The sequence below is a fragment of the Mustela lutreola genome, chromosome 5, assembly GCF_030435805.1.
Source record: "Mustela lutreola isolate mMusLut2 chromosome 5, mMusLut2.pri, whole genome shotgun sequence".
NCBI classification, from domain to species: Eukaryota; Metazoa; Chordata; class Mammalia; order Carnivora; family Mustelidae; genus Mustela; species Mustela lutreola.
In genome coordinates, this window is record NC_081294.1 from 58,686,223 (window position 1) to 58,711,870 (window position 25,648).

General features: G+C 49.4%; 1 protein-coding gene across 1 annotated transcript in view; it reads right to left on the bottom strand.

Moving 5' to 3' along the window:
• Positions 1-25,648, bottom strand: part of SLIT3 (slit guidance ligand 3) — a 589,205-nt gene that overhangs the window by 114,773 nt on the left and 448,784 nt on the right. Inside the window, exons 7-9 of the mRNA XM_059174255.1 lie at positions 19,788-19,859; positions 13,757-13,920; positions 4,500-4,641 (exon numbers count right to left, since the gene is read on the bottom strand). Coding sequence (XP_059030238.1) covers positions 4,500-4,641; positions 13,757-13,920; positions 19,788-19,859 — 378 coding nt within the window. The remainder of the gene's footprint in view (positions 1-4,499; positions 4,642-13,756; positions 13,921-19,787; positions 19,860-25,648) is intronic.

A 25,648-nucleotide genomic window follows, 5' to 3' on the forward strand; every position in this document is an offset into this window, starting at 1 on the left:
GACGGCGCTGTGGGTTGAGGGGGACAGAGCAAACCGGAAGATGGAACACAGATTAAGAAGAAGCTCTAGCTACTGAAGGTTCTCTTGAGCCTTGAGAAGGACCATGGAGGGAAGACAGAAGACCACAGAAGAGAGAAGGTGTAAGCCTCTGGCTCTTCCCAGAATCTACCCCAGCTAAAGGCTAGAGCTGGCGGAGAGAAACGTCAGGGAGTGGCAAGAACTGTGCTGTTGGTGGTAGCTCAGTTTCGAGGAAAATCTGCAGGAAGCTGCCTCACTGTGGGTTCTCTGGAAGAAAGCTATTTTTAGAGGAATTGGCTCTGCCATGCAGGGAGACCAGCATACAGTTCTCTGAGCTGCTTCGGCTTTGAAAAAAATTTCTGAAAAGAGTTCGCCAGATTGCTTTGCATGAGAGATAGCCCTTCCTCCCTCTAAAATGGTGGGGAGCACAGAACCCCTCCTGAGGTGTTGGAGCACCACTGCTTGCTAAGGGTTGTGCATAGGGCCTGGAGCGCCTGATAGGGTGCCCAGCATCCCTAAGGAGAGAGGGAAAGTCTGCATTGTATGCGTGCCATGGACAAGAGGCAGAATTCTTGACAGTAAAAAGAAAAAGTCACATTCAGATGTCTTTGGGATGATAAATCAGACACTTCTTATTCATCCTGGGGTGCGTACTGCAGTTTCAACTCTCTACTCTCTGTCTCATCTTTCAACCTCCCCCATCTGCTGGTCTTCTCTCCCTGCTAAGAGGATGCGTTTCAGCTGCTTTCAAGACTTCTGGGCCAACACACAGGTCCCCAGGCACAGGCTTTGTCGCCTTGAAGAATGAGCAGGTTTCTTCCTCAAAGGTCTCTTATACGTGTCACCTCTCCCCATATATTCCGAACCAAAGAATCTTGCCTCGTCTGCTTTAATGTCTCGGCTTCATTTCATCACAGAAGGAGAAATCCTAGGCAATCTGTCTGGTGGGCCATGGGTGCTCGGGAAGCAGGGGCAGCCTTATTTCCATGTCTGCATACATTTGCATGAAGATGAGCCACTGTCCGGCTCCATTCCTAATGCAACTGGCCAGCCTGTTTCTTGAATCTCTTCTCTCACCCAAAACCCTCAAAAGCTTGACATAGCGTTATGGAAGGTTCGCGCATGCAGGTAGCTCCAGTGCCGATGATATGGTCCAACCTTTCTCACTGAGACTGATACAAGTGGAAGTGGTAGTAGTTAAACAGAAGTGGTAGTAGTACTAATACTAGTACTAGCAGTAGTAAAATACCAACAGTCCTGGCTAACAGAGTCTATCCTATGTGTCAGACACAATGCTAAGCATTTGGCTGCACACATTCATTTCACTTTCACAAGAACCGTTAAGAAGGTACCATTGGCCTCTGCATGTCTCAGTTGAGGAAAACAAGACTCAGAAAAGTCATTTAGCAAGAGCTAGAAGGCAGGGCCAGAGCCAGTACGTGGAGCTAGGTCCTTGAATTCACCGTCTACACTCAAGAATCCGGTTGCTGTTTGCGGCTGTTTTTAGAAGCACTCTAGCTAGGTTGGTTATTTCCAGACTTTTGGATCTCACAGGCTAGGTGGTTCCAGACCTTTTACTTTGCCAGTTAAGGTGCCCTGTGTATTATATATGATACGTGTTTATACAGAGACATACATTGATAATTACGTAATAATTACACATGTAAATTACACACATATTTGTCATGGACCTGTGCGTAGGCACACAAGCATATGTATTCTGCCTTTAGTGGCCATCATTTCATAAGATAATGGGCATTTTTAAAAACAACAATAACAGAATAAGGGAGCCCAGGAATTTGAAATAAAGGATAGTCCTTTAAATTGACCAGTTTTGCTTAACAGAAAAACATCACATTGTTTTTGTTTTTCTCACTTTACCTCACATCAGGAAAACGGTATCAGTGATCAGAGAGCCTTTCAGAAATCACTACACTAGTTTGTTAATATCCCTTTAAAAATTTGGTGTCCAGGTATGACGTCAAGAGTCCAGGACTGGCTGGGTCTGCGCGGATCCCACCTCTGATGTGGACATCTGCACTTTCTCTCTCCCAGACACCTGAGCTCTGTGCCTGTGAGGCCCAAGTTGGAGGTATAAAGATGGGGAGCAGAGAAGGGGCTGGTGGGGGTCAAGTTACCGCTTGACTACTAGACTGGCCTCTTTCATCAGGCTGTGGTTTGAGGAAAGAGCTATGGTTGTCGAGGAGGGAAGATAAGCCTGGCAGATGGAGGGGGAAAGGAACAAAGTGGGGCAGAGAAAGAAAGCGAAGATCTATGGGAATCTGAAATGAGGTGAACGTGGCAAGAATTCTGTCTTGAACATCTGTCTTGGGAGAGCCAGAGGCATGGATGGAGAGGGAAGGAGGAGGTTCTTATGACAAGGAGCAAAGTGTTACCTGGGTGACGAGGAAGATGGGGCTGGGAAGGGAACTGGGAGGATCACGGGTAGGAGAGGGAGAGAAGGGGGGAATGAATTAGGGGAGGAAGATGAAGACAAGGGAAACAGTATGGAAAGGAGAGAGCATAAGGCCAGGAATAAAAGGAAATGGGAGAAGAAGAGAAGCGAGGGGATAATCGGGAGAGGCATGGGGTCTAAGTGAGCTCCACGGAAGGAAGGGATCTCCAAGGCTAGAGCAACAGACCCTTTAGTGAAGGGACACAGCAAAATGTGAAGTGAATTAATTGTTGGTTGTTGCTGAAAGGAAGACTGAAGGTTGAGAGAAGGCCACGCAAGGTGTGGGTGTCAGGACGAAAGGACACTTGACGGACTAGCTCCTGCCCACAGGAAGAGGTGCAGGCATGAGTTGTGTCCCCCGGGTCTGGGGAAGAAAGTATTAAAGGGAATTAGGGAAAAGTTGGTAAAACCAATAAAGAAAGAGGAATCCGAGTCTCCACTGCGGTAAATCATGTTTCTTCTCATCTCCATCAGGATGAAAGCAGAGTCCATAAAATGCCCCCCTGATCTGGCTCCACACTGCCTCTCTGATCTCATCCTCCAACACTCTTCCTTGTGTTTACTTCACTCCAGCGACACTGGCCTTCTGGTACAGCAGACACATTTCTACCTCTGGACCTTTGCACGTGCTGTGCCCTTGACCTGCAATACTGTTCCTCCACATAGCCACTTTATTTTCTCTTCCTTACTTACTTTGAATATTTCCTTGTTTTATTTTTCTCCACAGAAGCTACCCCCTTCGATCATATCCTATAATTTGCTTTGCTTTGGTTATTATTTATTACCTCCCCCACCCCCCACTAGAATGCAAGCACCATAAAGGCAGAAATTTTATATTTTTATTCACTGATGCTCCTCAAGCACAGAACTGTGATTGGAACACAGTGGGCTAACAACACATGTTTGTTGGATGAACGTATGAATGGCTGGAAGAGTTAATGGGCCATTTATCAGACCAGAAGGGCATGTGTAGGAGGAGGAAGGCAGAGGAGAGCAGCAGAGAGGCTAGGGGAATGTGTGTCTTATTTGGAGGATTTTATCTGATGATATTTGGAGCAGGAGGGTTGTATCTCACTGTGTTTTTAATAAAGCCACCTTAAAGCGAGGGTAGAACATGAACACACTTGTGGTCATTTAATGAGTGATCTTGACGTCGGTGTCAACTGACCTTCTACTAGATCCAGAATGAGAAACCGGCTATCATCTAATGTGCAGCAGAAGCGAAAACAAGATTGAGCTATACGGTCAACCAATTTTTAGTGGGACTTTTAGTGGATCCGTGCACACACGTGGACACGCACAATCTTGTCTGTGTTACCTACAGACCGCGTCTAGAGGACAAGAATCTGATTTGAAATGATTAACAGTTCAGTCTCTTGTTCAGTTAATGGCAGCCATGAAATGAGTTCGTCACTCGTGTACTTTCTGCCAACACTACCACACTGCACAGAGCACTTGCTCATGTGCCAAGGACCGAATTAAGGGCTTACACGCTGTATTTCACTGTTTCCACAGTGACCCACGGATGATACTATAATCACCACATTGTTAAAGCTGAGAGAACTAGAGATGAAAGAGAGCAATTACGCTGCCCAAAGCCACACAGCTAGTGGAAGGTAGAGCTAGAACATGATCCCAGGGCGGCTCCAGGGAAGGGACTTGCAAACTGCCACCATAAAGGGCCAGAGAGTACACGTAACGGGGCTTGGTGGGCTGTAGGTCACAACTACTCAATCCTGCCTTATGAGGACAGCCACCGACAATGCCTACACAATAGGTGTGGATGTGTTCCAAGAAAATTTTATTCACAGAACTAAGTGTCGGAGTATTTGGACCCCTAGGCAGTTTGCTGACTGCGTTCTGGAAACTACCACACCTGGGAGCGCCTGGAAGGATAGCAAAGAGATTCCTGAGTGTTCTCCATAGTTAGCTCTGACAGGCCATCGTGCCGCCAGACCACCGGGGGACTGGCTGAGACGGAGAGGTAAACTCGCCAGGGACAGAGAGTGGCAGATGGGGCACTTACATTTCGACGATGCCCTCTGGCAAGTTGGCGGGGATCTCAGTCAAGCCCTTCCCTCGACAGTCCACGATGTTATTACTGCAAGTGCAGGCCGAGGGGCAGGAGATGGAGTTGGCATTGCAGGATGGAGGTTCTGAGTGCGGGCCTGTCGGGCAGGAGCACAGCGGTCAGTCACGGCAGGGTCAGGAGCTGCCTAGCCTTCTGTGCCTCTTCACCACTTCCCAGCATTACCTGAAAAGCTACCTGAAACACGTTCGCCAGCTGACATCTCCCCTCAGCTGGGAGACACAGCTGCCCCTGGCTAAATATTTAGCCAAGAGGAGAGATTCTGACCTTGACCTGCTTCTGGATTGTTCCACCTGCTCTGTCATCCCATCAGCCTCGTCTTTCAGAGAAAGGGTTGCTCACAGAGTCAATCCCGCGTGAAAATATGCCACAGGCATGCAAACAGCACACGCGGGGACTATGCTCTCAGCCCAATGTTTGAATGAACACCCACGTCGTTTGGCTTTTATTGGAGGACTGGATGCTGAACATAGACACATTTTCCTTCTTTTCTCTAGAGGCTAGAACTCATGACTAAAACCAAGTGGGAGGGAAAAAGGCGTCAGAATTTCATTATTTGGGGCACCGATGTTGTCCAACTGTCAATAGTCCCCAGCAGTGACAACATCCAAGGCATTTTCAAACAGCTTGTATGTCCAGACAACATGCAAATAAAACCTACCTCATTGGAAAAAATGGGAAATAAGTTACTACATATTTTGGAGTTAGTTTTTTGTTTTGAGGTGAGAAGCAGTGTGAGTTTAAAGCAAAGTAGTAAAAACTCACGTACTAAGGCGCTTACTTAGAATATCAACTGCAGAGAAGTACATATAATAGCAAACTAACTCAGGGTTCCAACAGTCACAAGCAGTGAATTCAGATGTTTTCAAGACCGAAAAACTTTCATGCTATCCCTATTTCTTCAACGTTAAGGCAAGAATCTCGAACCTGTGGTTAGTTTTCCAAATGACGACATTGTGGACCAAAAAGTAGACTCAACCCCAAACCCCCTCAGGACTTGATATCCCACACCGGCTAGATCTAGTCAGCAGGGATGCTGTCAATGTCTTTCCAGACCCCCAGCCCCAGAGCAGAGGGCCACGGGCTGGGTAAGCTCAGACCAACCCTGAAGATCTCCTTGTTGCTCGGACATGGGACTTCTGGCTGGGAGCCCTTGGAAAGAGATGAAACATGAAACACAAAAATGTCGGCAGGGAAAAACTAATTTTGGTGTGGCCTCTGTTCACTGGAGAAGCCAAGTCTGGGAAGCCAGAGAGGGTCTGGTTACAGTGGTTGCATCAGAGACCAAGGGGGCCTGTAGCAAATGCCTTTTCAGACACTGAGACTCAAAGTGGAAGCCTCCCTCTCCACACTCGACAGTCCCTGTGCCTGGGGCTCAAAGGAATGTGGAAGGCTTGATGTGGAACGCTTACCTCACTGGACAGTGTTAACTCAATAACCAAAGATTCTTATTTCCTTTGGCTCCTCTCTCTCTCTCTCTCTCTCTCTCTCTCTCACACACACACACACACACACACACATCAAATATTTTAAAATGTCCTCCTAGCAGGGACATTTGAGAAAATATTCTTGTCAAGAGCACAAGGACGTCCAACTCCCCAGTGTTGCACTAGCGCATTTCATGGAGACCAGAAAAATGCCGAAGAGATGATGACTTATACCGAAGTTCCCAACTGGAACATTCTCTGAGAGAAGGGATACCAACTTAGTTTGAAACTGGAGAAGATTCCCATTTCTGAGAAAAATGGCAATCCCAGAGAATCAGTCTGTGAGAGTCTCAGATCAGGAACGAGGAATGCTGTGGCCCTGGAGTCCCACTGCCTCAATTTGAATCCTGGTTCTGTAATTTCATCCTTATATCCTGTGCCTCAGTTTTCCCCATCTGTGAAATGGGGGAAGATGACAATATTTATTTCATAGCATGGTTTTGTTGTGAAGGTAAAGGAAGTTAATGCATGTAAAAGATTTAGCAGAATGCATAGCACAAAGTCAGAGTTTAGTACTGTTAGTTGTTGTTATCATTACTATTAATGAGTCTGGCTCTGCCACTAATGGTCTGCAAGTCATAATGTTCCTCTGAGTTTTTTTGCTTCGATCTCAGTCAATAAGGAGTTTGGACTGCATGACTTCTGAAGTCCTTTCTGGATGGAAAGATTCAGGACTCCTGGTTTTCAGAGGAAGGGAAGCAGGAGTAAGACACCCAACAGCACCTCTGCATCCCTGGCACCACCGCTTTGCAGGTGGTCAGGGGGATCTATTGTGGGAAGTGCTCCCTCCCTCTCCCCACACACGCAAGAGAGGCTGGGAGAGGCATGGCTTCAGGTGTCAGGGCTTTTGAAGTGCAGATCATGCTCCCCAAAGAAAAATGCCAGGCCTGGCCCTCCACATCCTGGGGCAAAGGGCACCTAACAAAGTCAGGGAGAGTCATCACACCCTGGGCACCTTCCTGCTTGGGCAAGTCAGGGGCTACACGGAAGGCTGTAGTCTGTGCCCTTGAACTTCCAACCACTGAGGCAGAGGCTGCCCATCTTTTGATCTGTAAAAATATTACTTGGTTGGGGTGTGTCAGAAAGGGAAGTCGGGGAGAAAGACAGTATAGTCAAGGGCTCATGTGGGCAACAGTTAGTTCTAAAATGGAGTTTTTTTGTTTTTTCCCAAAAATGTCCCTTTTGACATCTATGCTGAAATTAAATCTGTTTAAACCAGACCCAGGTTATAGTCTGGAATCCCTCTGGGGATGAGCTGGGTCTTTCAGAGGGTGGCTTTCATTCTGCAGGCAGCATGTGCTACATTTCAAGGGATGTTGTCAAGGTAAAAAAAAAAAAAAAGCCTTTGAAAAAGATTCCGTAACCAGGTCACTAACAACACCTTTAATTACCAAGAGAGAAACAAAGGTAATTATAGCCTCTGTCGGCATCCTGGACTTGCAGCTCCCAGCCAGGCATTCACAGGTGGTGAGGGTGTTATCCTCTTGTTGAAACAAACATGTCAGGTTTAAGATGGGGTTGAAAGATGGGTTCATTTCCCCTGGAAACCTTCCCCCCTGATCAATGTCCAACAGACTGAGCCCACTTCCCTTTGAGCCTGGGAGTGCTGTGATGGCAGAAGTCCCTCCCGTTGGCTTTTGGTCTTTGGAGAGATGGCAACTAGCATGTAAATTCTATAAGGGCAGTGACCTGTGCTGTCTTCTGCCCTCTTCCATCCCCAGTGCCCAAAATAGGACTGAAACACAGAGCAGGAACTCAGTATACATACCTTGGGTGATTGAAAGGATGAACACATGGATAAAATTGGTCTAGAAGCCTGGCAGAGTGGGGGCTGAATGTCACCAAGCTATGTGGGGGGGGGGGGGGCAAGCAATCCTTCTAGAAGGGTCCTGAAGGGAGGTCACCTGAGTTCTGAGGGCCCTGGGTTCCGCAGTAGTGTGGAGGAATGGAGTGGCTATTAGGTGGATGGGACTTTCATGCCTGAAGTTCAGGTCTTTCTACCACAGCTCAGTGCCAGCAAAGGCCAACTGCCCAGTCCCCTGGGGCTCCCTCTGAGCCTTGCTCATCTGCACAGGTAAGAGTGACCCAGGCTTCCCTTAGTTCTGTCAGCAAATCCCTCCCTCCCAGCCTCTCCTGTCCACATGCGATGTGGTTGGTGCAGGTGACAGTGGATTCTCAGGGGGCCAAAGTGATGAAACACCCACCTTTCTTCTGAGAAATTTTAGTACTATACAAGCTGGGAAGCGGAGAGGAATGAGAACAGAGTGTTTTGATCAGGGTGGAAAGAGTCTCCACCTGTCTTTGAAGGGAGGGGCTGATCTGGGCCAGTATCTGCCTACACACACGGGCGTGTTCCTGTTGTAGGAACATGTGCCTACGTCACCCACGAACATTCACGGTCCCGAGCAAGCCTGCCTGCTGCTACCACCTCCTCCTCTTCCTGGCAAAGAAAGCAGCTTAAATCAGAGCGTAGTGATTCACTAGCACACAGAACCCCTGTAGTCCATGTTCGGAGATGTTTCCTGATGAACTTGGGAGAGCACATGAACTTTGCTCTTTGTTTTTAAATGGGTTCCCAAACTATCTGCCCTGAGCACTCTTTCAGTGGGATGAAAATGTTGCTGCCTTAAGGTGGAAGGAAGTTCTCATGCAGAACAGGGAGACGGGGAGATGGGCCAAGTACCTGTCTGCCCTCGGGGCTTGTCTCCCCTTTCTGAATCACTACTGGGAATTTCAATGTGGAACCAGAGCCACCTTGGTGCCACACAAGGAGCAAACAGAGACGGCCCGCCTTCTGGTGTCTCCTGACGCCTCAGACCGTGGTCTGATGTCTTGAGGGAGGGCAGAGCAGAATGTGGGGCAACCAGATGCTAGCCCTTCCCTGCTCTTCCCTGATCGCCATCACAAGGCAACTGCTTCCCGGTGCGGGGAGGGGGCCCACAATGAGCACGAGGGCAGGAATGTGTCCCTGGCTAGCCCTGTCACAGGGAAGTGCCTGTGACGGCTGGCACGGACAGGGATCATGTCATCCTGTCTCTGCTGACTGCGCCACACCCCCTCCGGTCTGAGAGAGAAGGAGGAGAAGTGAGGACTGGGGAGCCTGGCTCCTGCCGGCTGCCTCCTCAACTTTGTTCTTCTACTCGGCATCGTTCCAAAAGGGGAAAGTCCTAACTCGTGCCCAAATGAGTGGGGCAAAGGTCAACAAACTTCAGACCTGAAAAGGGCCACAGAGATGGTGAGGAAACCATCCCTTAGAGGAGAGTACTTGCCCAGGGACACAATGGTGGCCAAGCTGAGAATGATGTCATTCTCATAATAGCAGCTAGGGCTTAGGGACGGTTTCCTATGTGCCCCATATTTCATCCAGTGCTTTGTGGGCATGATCTCACTGGGTTCTCACAAAATCTGTGATACAGGTTCTAATATTATTTTTTTATTACTTCCATTATACCGATGAAAAAAGGGAAGAATAAAGAGGTCAGGCAAACTGTTCAAGATCATGGAGCCGATGAACGACAAAGTTCTAAAATTTGGTCCAGTGCTCTTTGTACCACCTCCTCTACCAAAAAAGACACCCAACGCCTCTCTTTATTGCCATGATATTGAAAACCGTAAGAGCCCGGCAATCTCAGGAGGTAGGAAGAGGAAGCTCAGGGGCCAAGACACAGACTGTGTAAGCTCTGCTGGAGATGGCGGGACACTCTTGTTAGAGCTGTGTTTATTCCTTTCTGTCTTTAAAGGGACTCCCACCCAGCAGAGTGCACAGAACTGAAAAATCCAATGGTCTCGTGAGCATGTGGAAATAAATTAATTCCCGCATTCAAATTAAGCATCCCTGTTGGCCTCTGGCCTTTCAAAAGCCAACAACAGACTGCAATGACAATGGGGCTTGAGCAATTATGATGAGAATATAAATGAACGTGATTTAAATACCAGAGGCATGATAATTTTAGGAATGGCTAAATAAACCTAATAATCTCATTCTTGCAATGTCCAATTATGGTGTTTTAATTAAAACCTCCTAAGGAGATGGGCGGCTAGTCATGGCTTACCTTAATTATCTTTATACTTAGTAACTAGTCCCAAATTAAAAAAAAAAAAAAAAAAAAAAAGGAAGGAAGGGGAAAGTGTCTTGTTTCCAGGGAGATATGCCTATTTCATTTTTAATAATAAATGAGGAAGCATTTCTTGAGAGGCTTTTAAGAGCAAGTATTGTTCTAGGCATTGGGCACCTGAAAAATGTCTGATGTGAGCCTTTCGTACTAGAAGACAAGACTGACCTTCAGGAAAGAGTATCTCACTCTCAAAGACGATGCGGAGGTTAAGTGTGAAACAGGTGGACAAACCAATGAATACAAAGATGTCTTAAGGAAAGAGATAATTGACTCAAGGGGTCAAATATTTAACTAATACCCTTGAATTACAAACTGTGACCAGTAGAAACTTTTTCAGATTAAGCAACCAGAAAATTGATGCATGGAAGACAAATCCTAGAGCTTAAACCCCAGCATAAACCCTTTAGGTAAGGATGGGCTAAAACCCAGATCGTGGAACGCCCATGAGTCCAGTAATGGCCAAAGTAGAACCTTTTCTCTGGCCTGTTCTTATGAATTCAATAAAGTCCCAGTCCCGTTCAGGTAACAAGCAGCAGGGACCACAGCAGCCTCTTCTAGTCCTAGGACCCTGACCCTCTTCTTAACAACAAAAAAATTCACAGAGGAATCCTTGCATCAGTGGCTGAAGGAAACCAAGCAGTCCAACTGTATACCTGAGAAAACGTTAATAAAAAATGACATATAGTCTCCCACCCTTTGAAAAATTCCTAGATGTCTCCTTAGAGGAAGGAATAAATACCTTCAATCGGAAGGGTAGGTTGACCGAGGAGATGATTTTGGCCAAAGTGCCCTGCTGGCCAATTTCTGGGTTAGCAGGAGTGATAAGATACCCGCTGCCAGGAATCCTGGGGAGAAGAGGCCTGGCTCCGGTCGGCTGGATTTCATTCACAGAGAGATAGCGGGGACTTGAACAGGCAGGGCCCGCCCAGGCTGAGCAAGATAAAGCTCTTTCCTGTCTCTGGAGTCATGTGTTGAGCGAATTTTTTGATACGGTTTAAGGGCCCTGGAGGTTTTCTGACGCTTCCCTGACAGGGGCTGTTGGTGATGAAGCTACACGCAGGGATGGCTTAATTGGCGCCCCAAGCCTTTTTCTCTCCGGAGCAGATGACCTCTAGCTTCCCGGAGATGCTCTTACTCCTGCTTCTCTCCACAGAAGTCCTCCTCTGGGGAGTCACCAAGGGAAGAGCCTGAACAAGAACACTGATGGTTTCACAGTCTACAACCGACAGGGTCAGATTCCTACCAAACGGCCACACGCGGATGCCCTATGGGATCCGCCACGGGTGGAGCCCGCACTCTACCCCGTGGGTGTTGGGGTGGGGGCGGTTGGTGTGTGAAAGCAGCCCTCCGTGTTGGCCTCCTGAATGTGCACACATGGGGTCTTGCTCCGCGAGGCTTCCTCTGCCATCCCCCGCACCCAGCCTCACAAACTACCTTTAACAGTTATTGAAGAGGTCGAACCTTCCGGAGCTGATATTCCTCCTGCACCCCACTAGGATGGTGGTGCTTCCTTCGTCGGGGACAGTGAATTCAGCTAACCATGACATCTGATGTGGACCCTCAAGGAAGCCAACCCCCTGCGCAGCTCTGTTTTTAACCCATGAGAGCCTGGAGAGCCTCCAAGAATCCCTCCTGCAGAGGGCTTCCCACACTGAATTTCCCACAGTACATTTTTCCTACAGGTGAGGGGTGCAGGTGAACAGTGCATTCATGTTTGGAGCCTGCGGGCCAGATGCTGATATCTTCAGAAAACACCCAGCTTCGTCCTACCAAGCATGAGGGACCACCACAAGCCCTGGGGAGGCAACAGGGTTGCTCATAATGAACCGTCAACCCGCCTGCTAGATCTAGCCTTTTCGAAGCAGGGAGGTTTAGGACACGAGCACGTCCAGGACCTGGGAGGGTCAGCCTCTATCCCTGAGCAGGATCCAGGGTTTGGATCCTGATGGTGACAGTGACAGGGAAGCAAGCTGCCCCTCCTTGGTAGGGAAGGTGCTTTCCTGACGAGGTGGTACGCGTGTTGGCGCGGAGCGTCAGCCTGGCACCCACCGGTAAGGATGTGTTTTCACGTTCTCTCTAATTAGTTTTTCTCACTAGCTCTTGGATGACTCCTGCACTCTATAATTATTTCTTTCACTGGCACTTATGCCGATATTGTACTCTTTGCCTAATAATTACTGTAATTATAGTCAGTGTATGTGAGTTGGGTGCCTGTGTGATAAACGGTTTTATTATATGTGTTTGACGGGAAGTGATTTCTAAGTGGGCGTCTATAGGAAATTATTAAGGTGCTGCTCTGAGACATGTTAAAATGTTTTTGGATAATAAATAACTTGATGAAGTAGTAACATGACAAGAGAGAGCAGGAGGGAGCGCAAGATGAAGTTGAATTAAAAACAAAAAAAAAACTTCCGTTGCCAATGCCACCTAAGAGCAGAAGGGGGCCGGTTTGCACTGCTGGCTGGGTCGGGGCCCTGCAGGACCCATGGGGCTCAGGCTGCCTTCAATTCTGAAAACAGCAATGGTCAAGAAATGTCAGGGGTGCATTTCCTTCCCTCCCACCCCAGTGCTGAGGTCCCTCTCCTTCCTCCTTCCTTTAGGCCGACCCCCTAAGATCAGCTTTCAGAGGCCACTGGGCTCCCATTTCGGGATGCCTGGAAATTGGGGATGCCTCTGTGAGAAACTCAACTGAACACTTTCTGTTTTTGAGGAAATTCAGGGATGGGCTCTCTTTCTTTGCCACCAGAAGAAGAGAGCTGCTGGGGATGGAAGGTGTCAATGAGAAGTAAAAACAAATAGGCAAACTTGGAATTGAGGGCTCGGGTTAAAAGCCACTACATCCTCTGGGAAGATCTCGGGTTGCTCAGCCACCTCCTGTCCCTGGAGGTCTGCGCTGCCTTCCGTCTTGTGCACAGTTCTGTTTCCTGTACTAGACACTCTGTGCTTCTATTATACTTCAGTTACTCACAGATCAAACTCTGCTGTTGGCTCAGTGCATTTTGTGGGTCCACTAAACTATAAAAATTAAGCTCCACTTACTAGCTCTTACCAAAGTGCTGAGTATTATGCTAAGGGCTTTCTATGCATTAGTTTCATTTAATCCTCCCAACCACCCCTAGAGTTACATACTATGATTTTTCCATTTTGCAGACATGTGGTAATTTGCCAAAGTCACACACTACTGAGGGACAGAGCTAGGGTTTCCAGCCAAGCAGGTTGACCCCCACCACCTCCACTCACTTGTCTCTCAATTTCTATGAGCAATTAGATAATAGGCAAGTGTTTAGGAAACACTAAACAATGCACTTAACGCATGTTAAATTTCTTAGCATCGATGGACTACGAAGCTCAACAGAAAGTGATTGATTCATGAATTTGTTGAGCAGTTTCCTTTACTAGAGGACAAGAGCTTCTTTCTCAGGACTCTAGTCAGGGCGCCCCAGAGTCCAAGGGACTGTGCGGTGCTGGGGAACCTAGGAGACTCCACGCCCAGGTCTGGGCTGGGTGTGGGCTCATGCCCACAATGATGCGAGAGTGGGCTCGGCGGTGCGTGGGTCACAGCACAGAGGAGAGAGGGGCGGGGCAAGCTCACCTGGACACACGTACTCCTTCTTCTGCACATCTGCCACGTTGAAGCCCCTCAGGTGCACAGGAGCCATGCAGAGTGTGAACTGGCCAACTGTCCGCCGCTGTCGCAGCCAATCCGAGAGCCAGGCCAGGTGGCAGTCACAGTACAGGTGGTTGGAGTGGAGGCGCCTGGGAGAGGGAGGGTCAGAGGTAAGACGCTGTCATGGCCTGAAGTGAACATAGTAGGCCAAACCTCCCTTTGCCCGGCGTGATAATCCTCAGGAGCCCCGGGAAGCATTTCCCTCTGCGCTCGTGAGTTACCACGGGACCCTCAGCCCTTTACAGCCAAACCACGAATGACTGTTATCTTCACGTGCAGGCCACATCCGACGAATGCCTCTGGCGTTCTGAGCAAGTCCCTATTTCTTAATAGTAATTCCACCTTTTTTTCCCCACTCAAGAAAGCCTCGGCATACAGAAGGAGGAAAAGTGACGTGATTAAAGCAATGGTTCAGATGCGAGTCAAACTTCTAAGGAGGTGACCTGGTTGCAGATTTCAGGACTATAGTTAGCCTGGGCTCCCGATGGCTTGAAACGGCTCCGCAGTCTCAATGTCTCAGTCTATAGTGGCACTGTGGCCAACACGGGCCATCGCCTTCACTCTTTCTCCTGTATTTCCTCCCTACAGTGAATGAACCCTCTACCCCACCCCGGGGATACTGGGAGGCTTGTGTGCACTGGCCCAGGGAGCAGGGCATGCCGGGAAGGGTCCCTTCTGTAGGAGGCATCTTATCTGTATCCACCCCCATAAAAAGCTTTTATTTATATACTTGACAAAGAGAGGGAGAGAGAGAGAGAGGGAGGGAGGGAGGAAGCAGGCACAGCAGCAGGTAGAGGGAGAGAGAGAAGAAGTTTCCCTGCTGAGCAGGGATCCTGAGGGGGCTCGATCCCAGGAGCCTGGGATCATGACCTGAGCTGAAGACAGACACTTAACTGACTGAGCCACCCAGGTGACCCTACCCACCTCCATTTAAATAAGGAGCTGCCCATGGCAGACTCCTGGAGCCCACTGCAATGTCTCCACAGTGCCCTCTTCTTCTCAAGTTCAATTCCACCAGGTGTATTTGCTATTCTGGTTTAGGTGCCCCTGGAAAAACCCTCCTAGCTGGTTCCGGGACTCTGTGGCTTTCCTCCTCCAGTAGCTGTGATTCCAGATCAATTTATTGCCTCTGAGTGATTAAGAGTTGCTAGAGGGATCTGCACATTCTACTTCTGAAAGGAATCCTATCTGGTTAAATGACTTGAATTTGCCTTCCATTAATTGAGGGACAAACTAAGGGTATCTAGGGATTTCTACAGGTTCTTTCCTAAGGTTTTGCTATCGGGGGCTTCAAATTTCCATATTCCCCACAACCCTAGGTCATTAGCAGTGGTGGTGGTAAGTTTTAGTCACATCAGCTTATCACACACTTGGGTTTCTGCTGCGAATTTCAAGCGCCCAATCCTGGACATGCTAATCAGCCAGTAGTATCTTGAGACTTTCAAGTACTCTGTGTCAAGTCGGTTATTATTGAGTGGCAGCCTGAAACAGTGGCTTGGCTACCTCCATGCCTGAAATGGAGAGCTCTGAAGGGCTCTTGACTACACTCCACTGAGCATAAAGTCAGCATTGCTCAGCACTGGCCACGTGCAGCCAACTGGAGGGGCGTGCCGGCACAGCCTTCCTGCCATGGTGTGGGTGCAAACCTTAGGCAGGCCCGGGCCACTGGGAGCCTCAACAGCCTCAGGGGGTTCCAGATCCCATCATTTCTGTCCAACTAAATGAACCCATGCCCATGCAGAATGTAATTCTTTTTTTCTGCTAAAATTTTTTGAAAAGATTTTTATGATTTGTTTCCAAATGATTAATTTTGATGTTGCAATGTTCTTGGGATTTCAGAGTCAAAACTTTAAAGTTGAACACATTTTCAGAGGCTCCACGTCCCAAGATCCTGTGCCTGGAATGGGCCCCAAGCAATTCTCCCCTTTGAGTTTCAAAGCTCAGACCCCTTGCCGCTCCCTCTTCATCTGGCATTTCAGAAAGAGGTGTCACAGGCGGGAAAGGGTAGGGGAGGCACAATCCTCAACTAGGGGAAGAATATGAAGGAGATGAGGGAACTCCTTTTCTATCCTGGGCCTTCTTGGGAAATTTCAGCATGCGTGAAAATGATCTGCTTTCTGACCTATCAGTGAGCTACAGAGAGAGACAGACAGATGGACAGGAGGGAGAGAGAGAGAGGGAGAGGAACAAGAGAGAGAGGGGATGGGGTGTTGGCTCTGTGGGCGCAAAGAGACCACTGGTGTAAGGATTGCTGAGGATATTGGCGACAGTGACAAGTGACGGCATCCGTGACAAGATAGAGCAAAGGCAGGCCGCAGTGCCAGCATAGGTTGAGGTGCTGGAAGACTTCTGTGCATCCGGAGGATCAGAGCCTTCTAAAGAGTCTAGCTTCAATGAGGAAAGGCGGTTGCCTTCTTTGGCAGTGACGTATGGAAGCTGAGCAAACAGGGATTCCTATGAAGGGCTGAACATGGGTCCACAAGGTAGATCAATGTCAACGACTTCCCATCAGTTCCCATCAGGCGTAAGCGATCAATGGAATGGCTAAAGTGAGGTTTAGGTCAGTCAGATCCTTATTAAGCAGATTAATTTCTGGGAGACTGAAAATGTTGGAGGTTTTCCTTTTGGAAGATGATGCCAGGTTGGTTCTTTCTCAACCACTGCAAGGTGGCCCCAAGCTACCTTTTCTTCCTTACCTTCCTCCAGATGGTTCCTAACCTTTTGTCTGCCTTTGCGGGGATTCCTCCACTTCCAAGAGGGACCATGGAGAACAGGTGGCCAAAACAGACCTGGAATCCACCTAAAGGCTCTTGTCAAAAGCCTAGAGCAGTGGACGGGCTCAGGTCCTCCCACCCGTCCTAGAATTTTAACCGCCGAGAGTGCTGGGAGAGTTGAGCCGGGCAGACTCTTCCAAGCTCCAGCCTTTCAAACCAGGTTTGGGAGATCAAATTGAGGAGTATCACCCCAAATACTACTATTGAAAGGAAAGTTATCACATCGATGAGGAAACGTAAGTCTGGACACTGCCAGGAGTATTCCTAATCTCCTCAAATGGGAAGAAAAATTATTTTATTTCCTTTTCATGACTTTGGTGAATTGGGATGGCCGTGACCTGGGGGGGAGGCGGCCTCCAGTGGCCTTTCAGTCCTGCCTTGGCTCCTCTGCTTTTGTTTCTGCTGAATGGAATGAGCTCAGGCTCTGAGGTCAAACTGCCCAGATCTGACACTGGCTCTGTGCTTTTCCGACTCTGACTTTGGGCAGTGATTGAACTCGGGGCCTCAGTGCTATGAACTGTAAAGTGGGGCTTATTAAAGGTGCCCCTTCCTAGGGCTGTTGTGAGGACTGGAACGGTTCATGAGAAGGACCCAACACAAGGCCCTGCACACTATGAGCCATCAAAGGAATGTGTGCAGCTACTACAGTTGTGAGGGCACTGGCTCCACACTTCCGTCTCCTCCCAGCCCGGAGCCCTCCCTGGACAGGGCGCCATTTCTTACTTAGACACCAAGGCATCAAGGCGCCGAGGTGGTTCCTGCATGCATTTCTACGATCTTCTGCTGATGGAAACCTCACATCCCATGTCGGCAAATCCACCTCCATAGAAGATAAGGTGAATGCATACAAACGCCAATTTGTAAAAGGTGCCTTTTAGCCACAGGCGCTAAATTAAATTTCCAGCAAATCCTTTTAGAGAGGGTCAGTGTTCATTTTCTATAAAATGTGGCTTTCTGAATTAAATATAAAAGCTTTCCTTTAGAAATCCCATTTATGACTTCCTTCCTCGCTCCTCTTCCCCCCTTCCCCACCCCCCCGTCTCCCGCACCCCTACTTTAATTACAGTGAAGGGGGATTAGTCAGTGCAAGTCTCTGGGGAGTTCTGTACAGAGCCGTCTCTGAAATTAAACTAAAGAGAAAGTGGCAGCAGGCACGGAGCAAAGAGAACAGACGAGATTGATTGATTGATCTCAACTCATCAGATGAGTGCTCAGGACCGCGGGGAAGGATGACAACAGGAACAAGGAGAAGACCCTCCTCCACCGTCCTTTTCCACCGGAGGCCGCCAAACAAGGGACCTGAGAGCCAGACCCAGCTCCCCAGGGGCCCCGTCCCATGGACCCAGCCGAGCCTCTGTTATTGCTGCTCCTAGATGGAGAAGAAGAGCAAGGGGGAAGCCGAAGTCACAGAGAAGGAGCCACAGGAGCTGGACTGCGGGTTTCTGCAGGGGAGCGTCCTTTTTCTTCTATTCCGCAAGCCCATGTGGGGTGAGGCAGGCCCTGCACCAGGAGGCTCGCTTTCAGCTTTCAGGCCAGAAGCCCCGGGCACACTCTTTGGCAGCTCATTTGTAGCTTGCCGTGGGCTCTGAGGTGGTCTTTGAAGACCCCCATGGTTTCTCCTTAAAACCCCACGACTGCACCATCCCATTTCAAAGGGCAAGGAAAAGGAAAGATTTTCTTGGTGGACTGATGCTATCACATGAGGGGTCAAAGGGAGAAATGGGGAGCAATGAGGGACAGTGGGCTTGGATGCTTCTTCGCAGTAACCAGTATCTGTTGAGTGGACCTCATGACACAGGCCCTCTACCTGCAAGCGTACCTCATTCTCACCACTGTGAGACAAGCACTTACGAACTCCCTGTCCTTGCAGGGCAGAGAGAGGAAGAAACTTGCCCAGAGTCAGGGGCAGTGAGGGCTCGCCTTTACACTCAGGTCTGCCCAGGGAGGTCCTTGCTGTTCCCTCACACAGGGCTCCACCGCTCTCTGCTTCATTCCCTGCCCACCCCCCACCCCGCCCTGATAAGGTCACTTTCTCACTCACGCAGGGGTTCTCAAACAGTATGAGCATCAGAATCTCCCTGGGGGCTTGTTACACCCTGATGGCTGGCCCCACCCCCCCAGATTCCGATTCCTTGGGTCTAATCTCATTCCATGACGCTGATGCTGCCAGTCCAGGGACCCAACTTTGGGAACCACTGCTCTACGGATTTTTAAATCCCTGTGGATCCCATGTTGCTCAGGGGCCACTGATGAGCTGGTAGCTTGGAACTTTCAGTGCAGATTCCTGGATAGAGTGACGGTAACAGTAATAGTCAACATCATTTATCATCCACTCTGTACCAGGCACTCCTCGTACCTCCTCTCATCGGATCCTCTCCAGCGCCCCCAGCTCGCTGCCTTGGCCCTACATGTATTTAGCTGAAAGCTCTTGGGGGCTGGCTCTCCACTATTACTGTAATGCACACGCTGGTGAAGTTGCCCCAACACAAGGAAACCATGCCTGTGAACCCCTATGGAAAGGCCAACGGATTCCATCTGCAGAGAAACTTACAAGGCGTTCTGGTTGAGAGGAGAAGGAACTCCCCAGGTAATAAAGGCACCGGGACTGCTCTCCACATGGGGTGTTGTGGGAAGATTTGCTTTGGGAGTACACGGAAAAGGAAAGCTGGAGCCTACCCCAAAATTAACGGTCAAGAACAAGTTCCTGTATCCTACCAGAATATCATCAAGGGAGTAGGGCACTCTGTTGGGTGTGGGACACGAGGATGGGGAGAAGGAGGGGTTAAGGCTCCCACTTGGCCACGGGACACAGAGGGGAAAACATGACCACGGTGCTACGACAGAACTGACAACGGCAGGTGACATCAGCTCAGGAGACACCGAATCATTACATCCCAGTTAGCCATGTTCTGTCACAATGTAACACTAATAAAGTTTTCCATCAAGATGGGACACACAAAGACACATTCCCCCGTCAACAGGGTAAAGAGAAACGCGTCTGTCTGCCGTGGAATGGGGTTTCAGAACTGTGGGTGGCACTGCGATGCTTCTCCCCCATCTGTGGCTCACCAAGATCTCCTCGTCAATGGCGGGAGGAGGGAGGTTTGCTCTAGGACCCACGTGCAGGTCAGGGCAGGGCACATGGGGCGGAGTGTGGGGCAGAAGCAGGGACCGTTACTCACAGAGTTCGAATCTTCGGCATATGGTTGAAGCTGGTGACGAGGATGCGGCTGATGTTGTTGTTGTTGAGGGTGCTGTGAAGGCAGAGGAAGAAGGGAAACGGTTAAGAAGGACGTAGCATGGGGGGGGCAGTAGCGATTTCTGGAGGGTGGGGGGAGGAACTGGTGCGACTGTCAAGAGGATCATAAATCAATAGCTATGGGGCAGCTGGAGACAAGGGGGTGGGTCTCCAGGAGATGAGAGAATCCCTGACTCCGTCTTTCAGAGGAAAGAGAGGCTCTTTCCTCTCGTCAGCTGCCCTCTCAGTACTCTCAGACCCACCTACGGCAAGACTGTCACTTCCTGAAATCCTACCAGGTGCTGAGCACAGAGGACCTACGACGACATCTCCAGTTCTCACAAGCCCAGTGTCAGCTACATATCACTGTCCTACTTTTTGAGAGAAGAAAACAGATATGTGTCATTCTGGTTAGCGACACACGTCCCTGCGAGGTGGACATTGTCCTCGTGCTACTGATGAGGAAGTGGAGCTACGGAGGGGACGGAATTCTCCCAGGGACCCTTAGCTGCTGAGCTTGGGAGACGGGATTGGAATCCAGCACTGTCTTGCTCCAATTTCCCTGCTCTGCCCACTGCCCATACCGCCAAACCCAGGGTGCTACATGGACAGTTTATTCTGGAAGTATATTCTCATGAGCTCACCCTTGTTCCCCTCCATGGGCCCCCGCTGGCCCAGGAAGGAGACTTTCTTTGGAGCCTTCCATGGTTAAGCTGACTTCTTTTGTCCTCAGCTCTTGTGAAACATATTGCCTTTCTCTTAGAATGCCTTCCAACGTTTCCTATCCCGTGCGTGACCGTAGCCCCACGACCTGGTCCATCCGTGATTCAGACTGAGTCTTATATGCCCTGGTTGTGCGATCTTGGGGAAATTACCAGCATCTCTCAGCCACAGGCCCTTCATCGGCAGAAGCAGGCGGGTAACGGTACCTCTCCCACAGGCTGGTAAAAGGCTCAGTGTGCAGTCTATATTCGGTAAATGAAGCCTACCATTTTATGGACACTGGCGGAGAGAATCTGGTCCTGTCCTAGTCATTCATGGTTACCCCACCCCAACCTCCATGGAAGTGGAAATCCAGCTTCAACCAGCACAGTGGCCCCCATACCCACTGCAGCCAAGGTGCCTGCACATCCTCTCCCTTTCCACCCACCACAGGGGGAGCCCACCCCCCCACACCCCCTTGCCTCAGGCCCTCCCTGCAATTCCTCAGGGCCTACTTAGCATTTGTTTGGTTAATAAGGCCAGAAGGAAATCTGTTTACCTGAAGACACAGAACCCAGTACGTCTCTCTACCTCATCTGGTATTTACCATGGGTCCAGCACTAATTCTGTGGCTTACCTTTTCTGTGAAGTGTGTGTTAACCCATCCTGTCTCCCCACACCCAGGTAGCCTTTGGAATATCTCATCTGACAAGGCTGAAGAGTCTGTCACTCTACTTCCTTGGCAGGAAGCTTCCTGGGTGTGGGGACTATGTCCCCCTGCCCCCCGCCAGTCCTCCATCAGATGAGGAATACCTCTGGGGCTGAAATGATGCCTTCATTTCCCTTTCTGTGCCAGAGTTCTAGGCTCCACACTTTGGGGATACCTCATTAGGGTCATGGACTCAATACCAGACAACAGTCTAACCATCTTCCTCTCCCAAAGGCAAAGAGCACGAAGCCTTTGGAGAGAAGAGGCTTCCTTCCAAGCATACCCAGCCACTCACATCAGGGAGAGTCACAGCCAGCCCTAACTGAGCTGAACACACAGTGCAGGGCTTGACCGCAAGTACATCTGGCAGCAATGACTTATTAATGTATTACTACACTGATGTTTAAATGTGAGCTGTAATGAGGGCTATAAAACATTTACGATAATAGCAATTATTCCAGAACCAAAATGACTAAACACAGTCTTCAGACTTTCCTGATTTGCTGCAGGGGGCTGGCCAGCCTGGGGATGACAGAGGGCTGGTGACCTCTTGGATGCTGATCTCCATGGCAGCTACAGGTTTTGTTTCCCTGATAGACCTAGATTTATTTGATCTCTAGTCTTGGTGGCTTGCGCCCACGCATGGAGTATGGCGCTCTCTCTGTTGCCCACACCCATTAGTAGTCGGCTTCCAAAGAAGGTGGTGGTGTTATAACCACCCCTCCCCGCAACCCCCGCAGTGGAGCAGCATTGGGGAGCATGCGCCTAGAAGGGAGACCTGGTTCAGACTCTGGCTCTGCCACATACAGCCCGTGGAACCACCAGTAAGTTCTCTGAATCTCATTAGGTTTCCTCCCTTAATGTGGAGATAATAATAGCACCAATCTCACAGAGCTTTAGGGGTGATATAATATGATGATACTAGTATTCCCAGTGTTAGCTGAGAGCTTATTGTGTGCCACGCAGGCACTGGGCTGGGGGTACCACTTGTACTATCTCTTAGTTGCTGCAAACACCCTATGAGACAGGCACTTTTGTGATCGCCTCCGTTTCACGGACGAAGCAAGCCCAACTCCAGGAATGACGCCTGCCTTGGTCACCTTCTGCTAGGAGAACAGAGTACTAAAAATTTTGTGGCTTCAAGCAACACAGTCTGGAGGTCGGAATTCTAATGTGGGTTCAGGGGCCCACATTTCTTATGGTGGCAGCAGCAGGAGAATGTTTCATTGTCTTCTGCTGCCTGTCCTCAGCCTGTGGTCATTCCTGCAGTTCCCCGACCTCTTGCTTCTGCTGTCACATCCCCTCCCCCCCATCCACTGTGACCCAGCTCCCTATTATGAGGAGCCTCCTGAGACATTTAGGGCCAAAGTGGATAATCCAGAATAAACTGCCCATCTCAGGATCCTTATCTTAGTCACATTTACCAAGTCCCTTTTGCCATAAAAGGTAATATTCCTAAGTTCCTGGGATGAGGAACTTGTGGAGGGAGGGGCCTGATCCAGTCAACCACCCTGCGCTGAAACAAAGCACACTTGTGAGCACACGGCCTGGCTCCTGCACAGCACTCAGGAACCCTCAGTTGTTGTTTGACCTTGTGTCTCTTTACTCTTTTATGGTTTACAATAAGCTTTCGCATTCACCTTATTGGATATTTGTAGGACTCTGAGGTTGGAATTCTTATCTCCATCTTGGAGACGAGTGGTTTGAGGCGAGGAAAGGGACCCCCAGGGTAGCTCACGAGCTCCTGGGAGGATCTGGGAATCGCTGTTATTTTTTACACCACAATTTCCCCCAACTTACCCACTGCCTCCTGTTTTCAAGCCAGTTTGTTACCCCAGTGTGGATGTTTTCTGTCATGTCCACCCTGGCACCCAAAGCTAGAAAGAAGTGCCCAAGTGTCTCTTGTTCTATGAACTTCCCTGAAAATTAACCAACAGGAAAATAAACAGTCGGGTCTGATGATGACCCGCCTCTGGAGGGCTTTGGCCTGTGGGGACCTCATCATCTTGTTTTATGTACCTCCTTCTTCTGGAGTTCTGCCAGTTCTACAATCTAGCTTTAACCTCACCGCTCTGCTCCTTTGGAGATATTTTGAGAAAATACATTTTACCCCAAGTCACCCAGGTTGGAAGTTTCTCCTCAAATAAATGCAGTGTCAAGATCAAGATCAGGGTCAAATTAATTCTCTAAGACTTCAGAACTACGCTGCCCTCCTCCCAACTTTTGCACCATCACAAGCTGCTAAATGGGCATCTCAGTATTAACTAGAAATAAGGCCACCCCCCACCATGAGATTTAAAGACAGTCTGCCTACCTCCCATTTCTTTTTCCTAAAACCCTTACCTGTTATACTGTTATTTATGTTATTTATATTGAGACTAAGGGTGACCTATATACTGTGCAATCACTTTTCTGTTTTGTCATCATCAGAACATAAATGTTTAATGAAAAAGGATCATTTTCCATATTAAAATGATCCATGTAGGCAATGCTACTTCTCCCAATGGATCCCACGCTCTCTCAGTTCTGAGCACGAAAGGGAGGGCATTAAACTGGTTTTCCCCAGGACACTAAGGGATTAGAGCACAAACAGAACCTTGATACCCAGAAAGTATGTGCTTATGTTCCTCAGCGGAATTCTGTGTACTGTGGCGAGACCAGGGTTCCCCAGTAGGGAAGAACGCACAAGGCCAGGAGATGACAAACTACCGACCATAAGTCAGATCCCATCTCATACAGCCTGTTTTTGTAAATAAGGTCTTACCCATCCGTTTATGTATTGTCTACGGCGGCTGCTTCTGTGTTACAAGAGCCGAGAGCATATGCAACAGAGACCACGGGGCTGGCCGCGTCTAAAATAGTGCCATCTGCCTTTTTATAGAAAGTGTTTACAATCCTGGTTCTCTAGAACTGGGAACTTCCCAACTCGCCTTTGTCAGTAATTGCCTGTGATGTGGGCAGGCAGCATAACCGCTCTGTAAGGAGAGGGGATTAGGTCAGAAGATCCCAAAACCCAGGTAGGAAGCCCCAAGCAGCAACTGGTAGGGCTGGGAATCGAAAGCAGGAGGTCTGATTCTAGAATCCACACTCCTGGCCCACAGCACAGGCCCACCTGGACGATGGGTCCCAGTGCTTCCAGAACCTATGATGCTGCAATGAAATCCGAACCAAGAGAGGACCCTGCTCAAGGGACAGGGCAGGTGAATCCACCTTGGGCTGAGTGTGGAATGAACTTGGGTAGTGGTTCTCTAAGTGTGGTCCCCAGACCTGCAGCATCATGTCTTCAGGCCCCACCCAGACCTACTAAAGCAGATGCTCGGTGTGGCGGTGGGGGGTCGGGGGGAGGATGTCCCCCAGCCTCGTGTGTTTTAACATGAGATGCTCCCTCCATAGTTTTCTATGCAAGCTCAAGTTTGAAAACCACCGAGCTGGACAAAAAGCTAAGAATAGAGCCTTTTACCTGAGTGGGAGGACAGCGTATAGGCTACCTTCTTGCTGACTCTGGGACTGGAAGCCTCTTCTGCGGACCGCATTGGGGGTTTCCTGCCTAGAAAGAGCCCCAAGGTCTGAACTAGTACACAGCCCTCCATGGAACTGCTGTACTCACCCTTGGAAAGCTCCAACTTGGCATCTGCCCCTGGCTCCCTGCTGCTCTCTGCTCTGTGCTGACATGTGGCTCTCCCTCATGGCCCTCAAGATAGCCATCTTCGGTCTGGAGGGGCCAAGTCCAGCTGCAGCCACGCCACCCTGGCAACCTTAATAAGGCTGACATTTCCCTCTGTCTCCTCCGATTAGGCCCTCGCTTTATCACTCTGTGCTTTCTTGGCTCTGGCTGTAATCTGTGTGTTGTGTGTCCATAGCACTATGTAATTGACTCTAATGCAGCAGTATTATCTGTGAGCACGTATCACATAATTGCAAAACCAGGCACCCACAGTAAGTGCCACCGCAGACTCCCAGCGTGCCAGCCCTCGGGGTACTCCTCGAGCCCCTCCTCTTCCCCTCCGCATAGGTAGGGATCCAGGCTCCCTGGGTTGGATAATCCCTCTTGGAAGATAGGCCTATTTCAGCCCTCTTCTCGAGGCAGGCTGATTGTTCCTTATGTCTCGTCTCCATAAATAAGGTGGTTCCCTCCTTAACACTCCCCAGGAAGGACATGCATAGTGAGTCATCAGCAGCCATGGCAGTGGAATGTCTTTTTCAAGGAAGCTTGGAGGTGCCCTGACTTGTCCTTACACATACCCAGGTTCCACGGCCAGCCCTCCAATCCCTGAAGCTGGAACTTCTCCAGCAGGGCCTGTATTGAATTCCCAGGGGCAGAAACAAACCAAAGGAGGCAGCAGCATTGTCTGAACAGCAGCAGAGTGCAAAAACTGCGGCGGCAGGACCCCGCA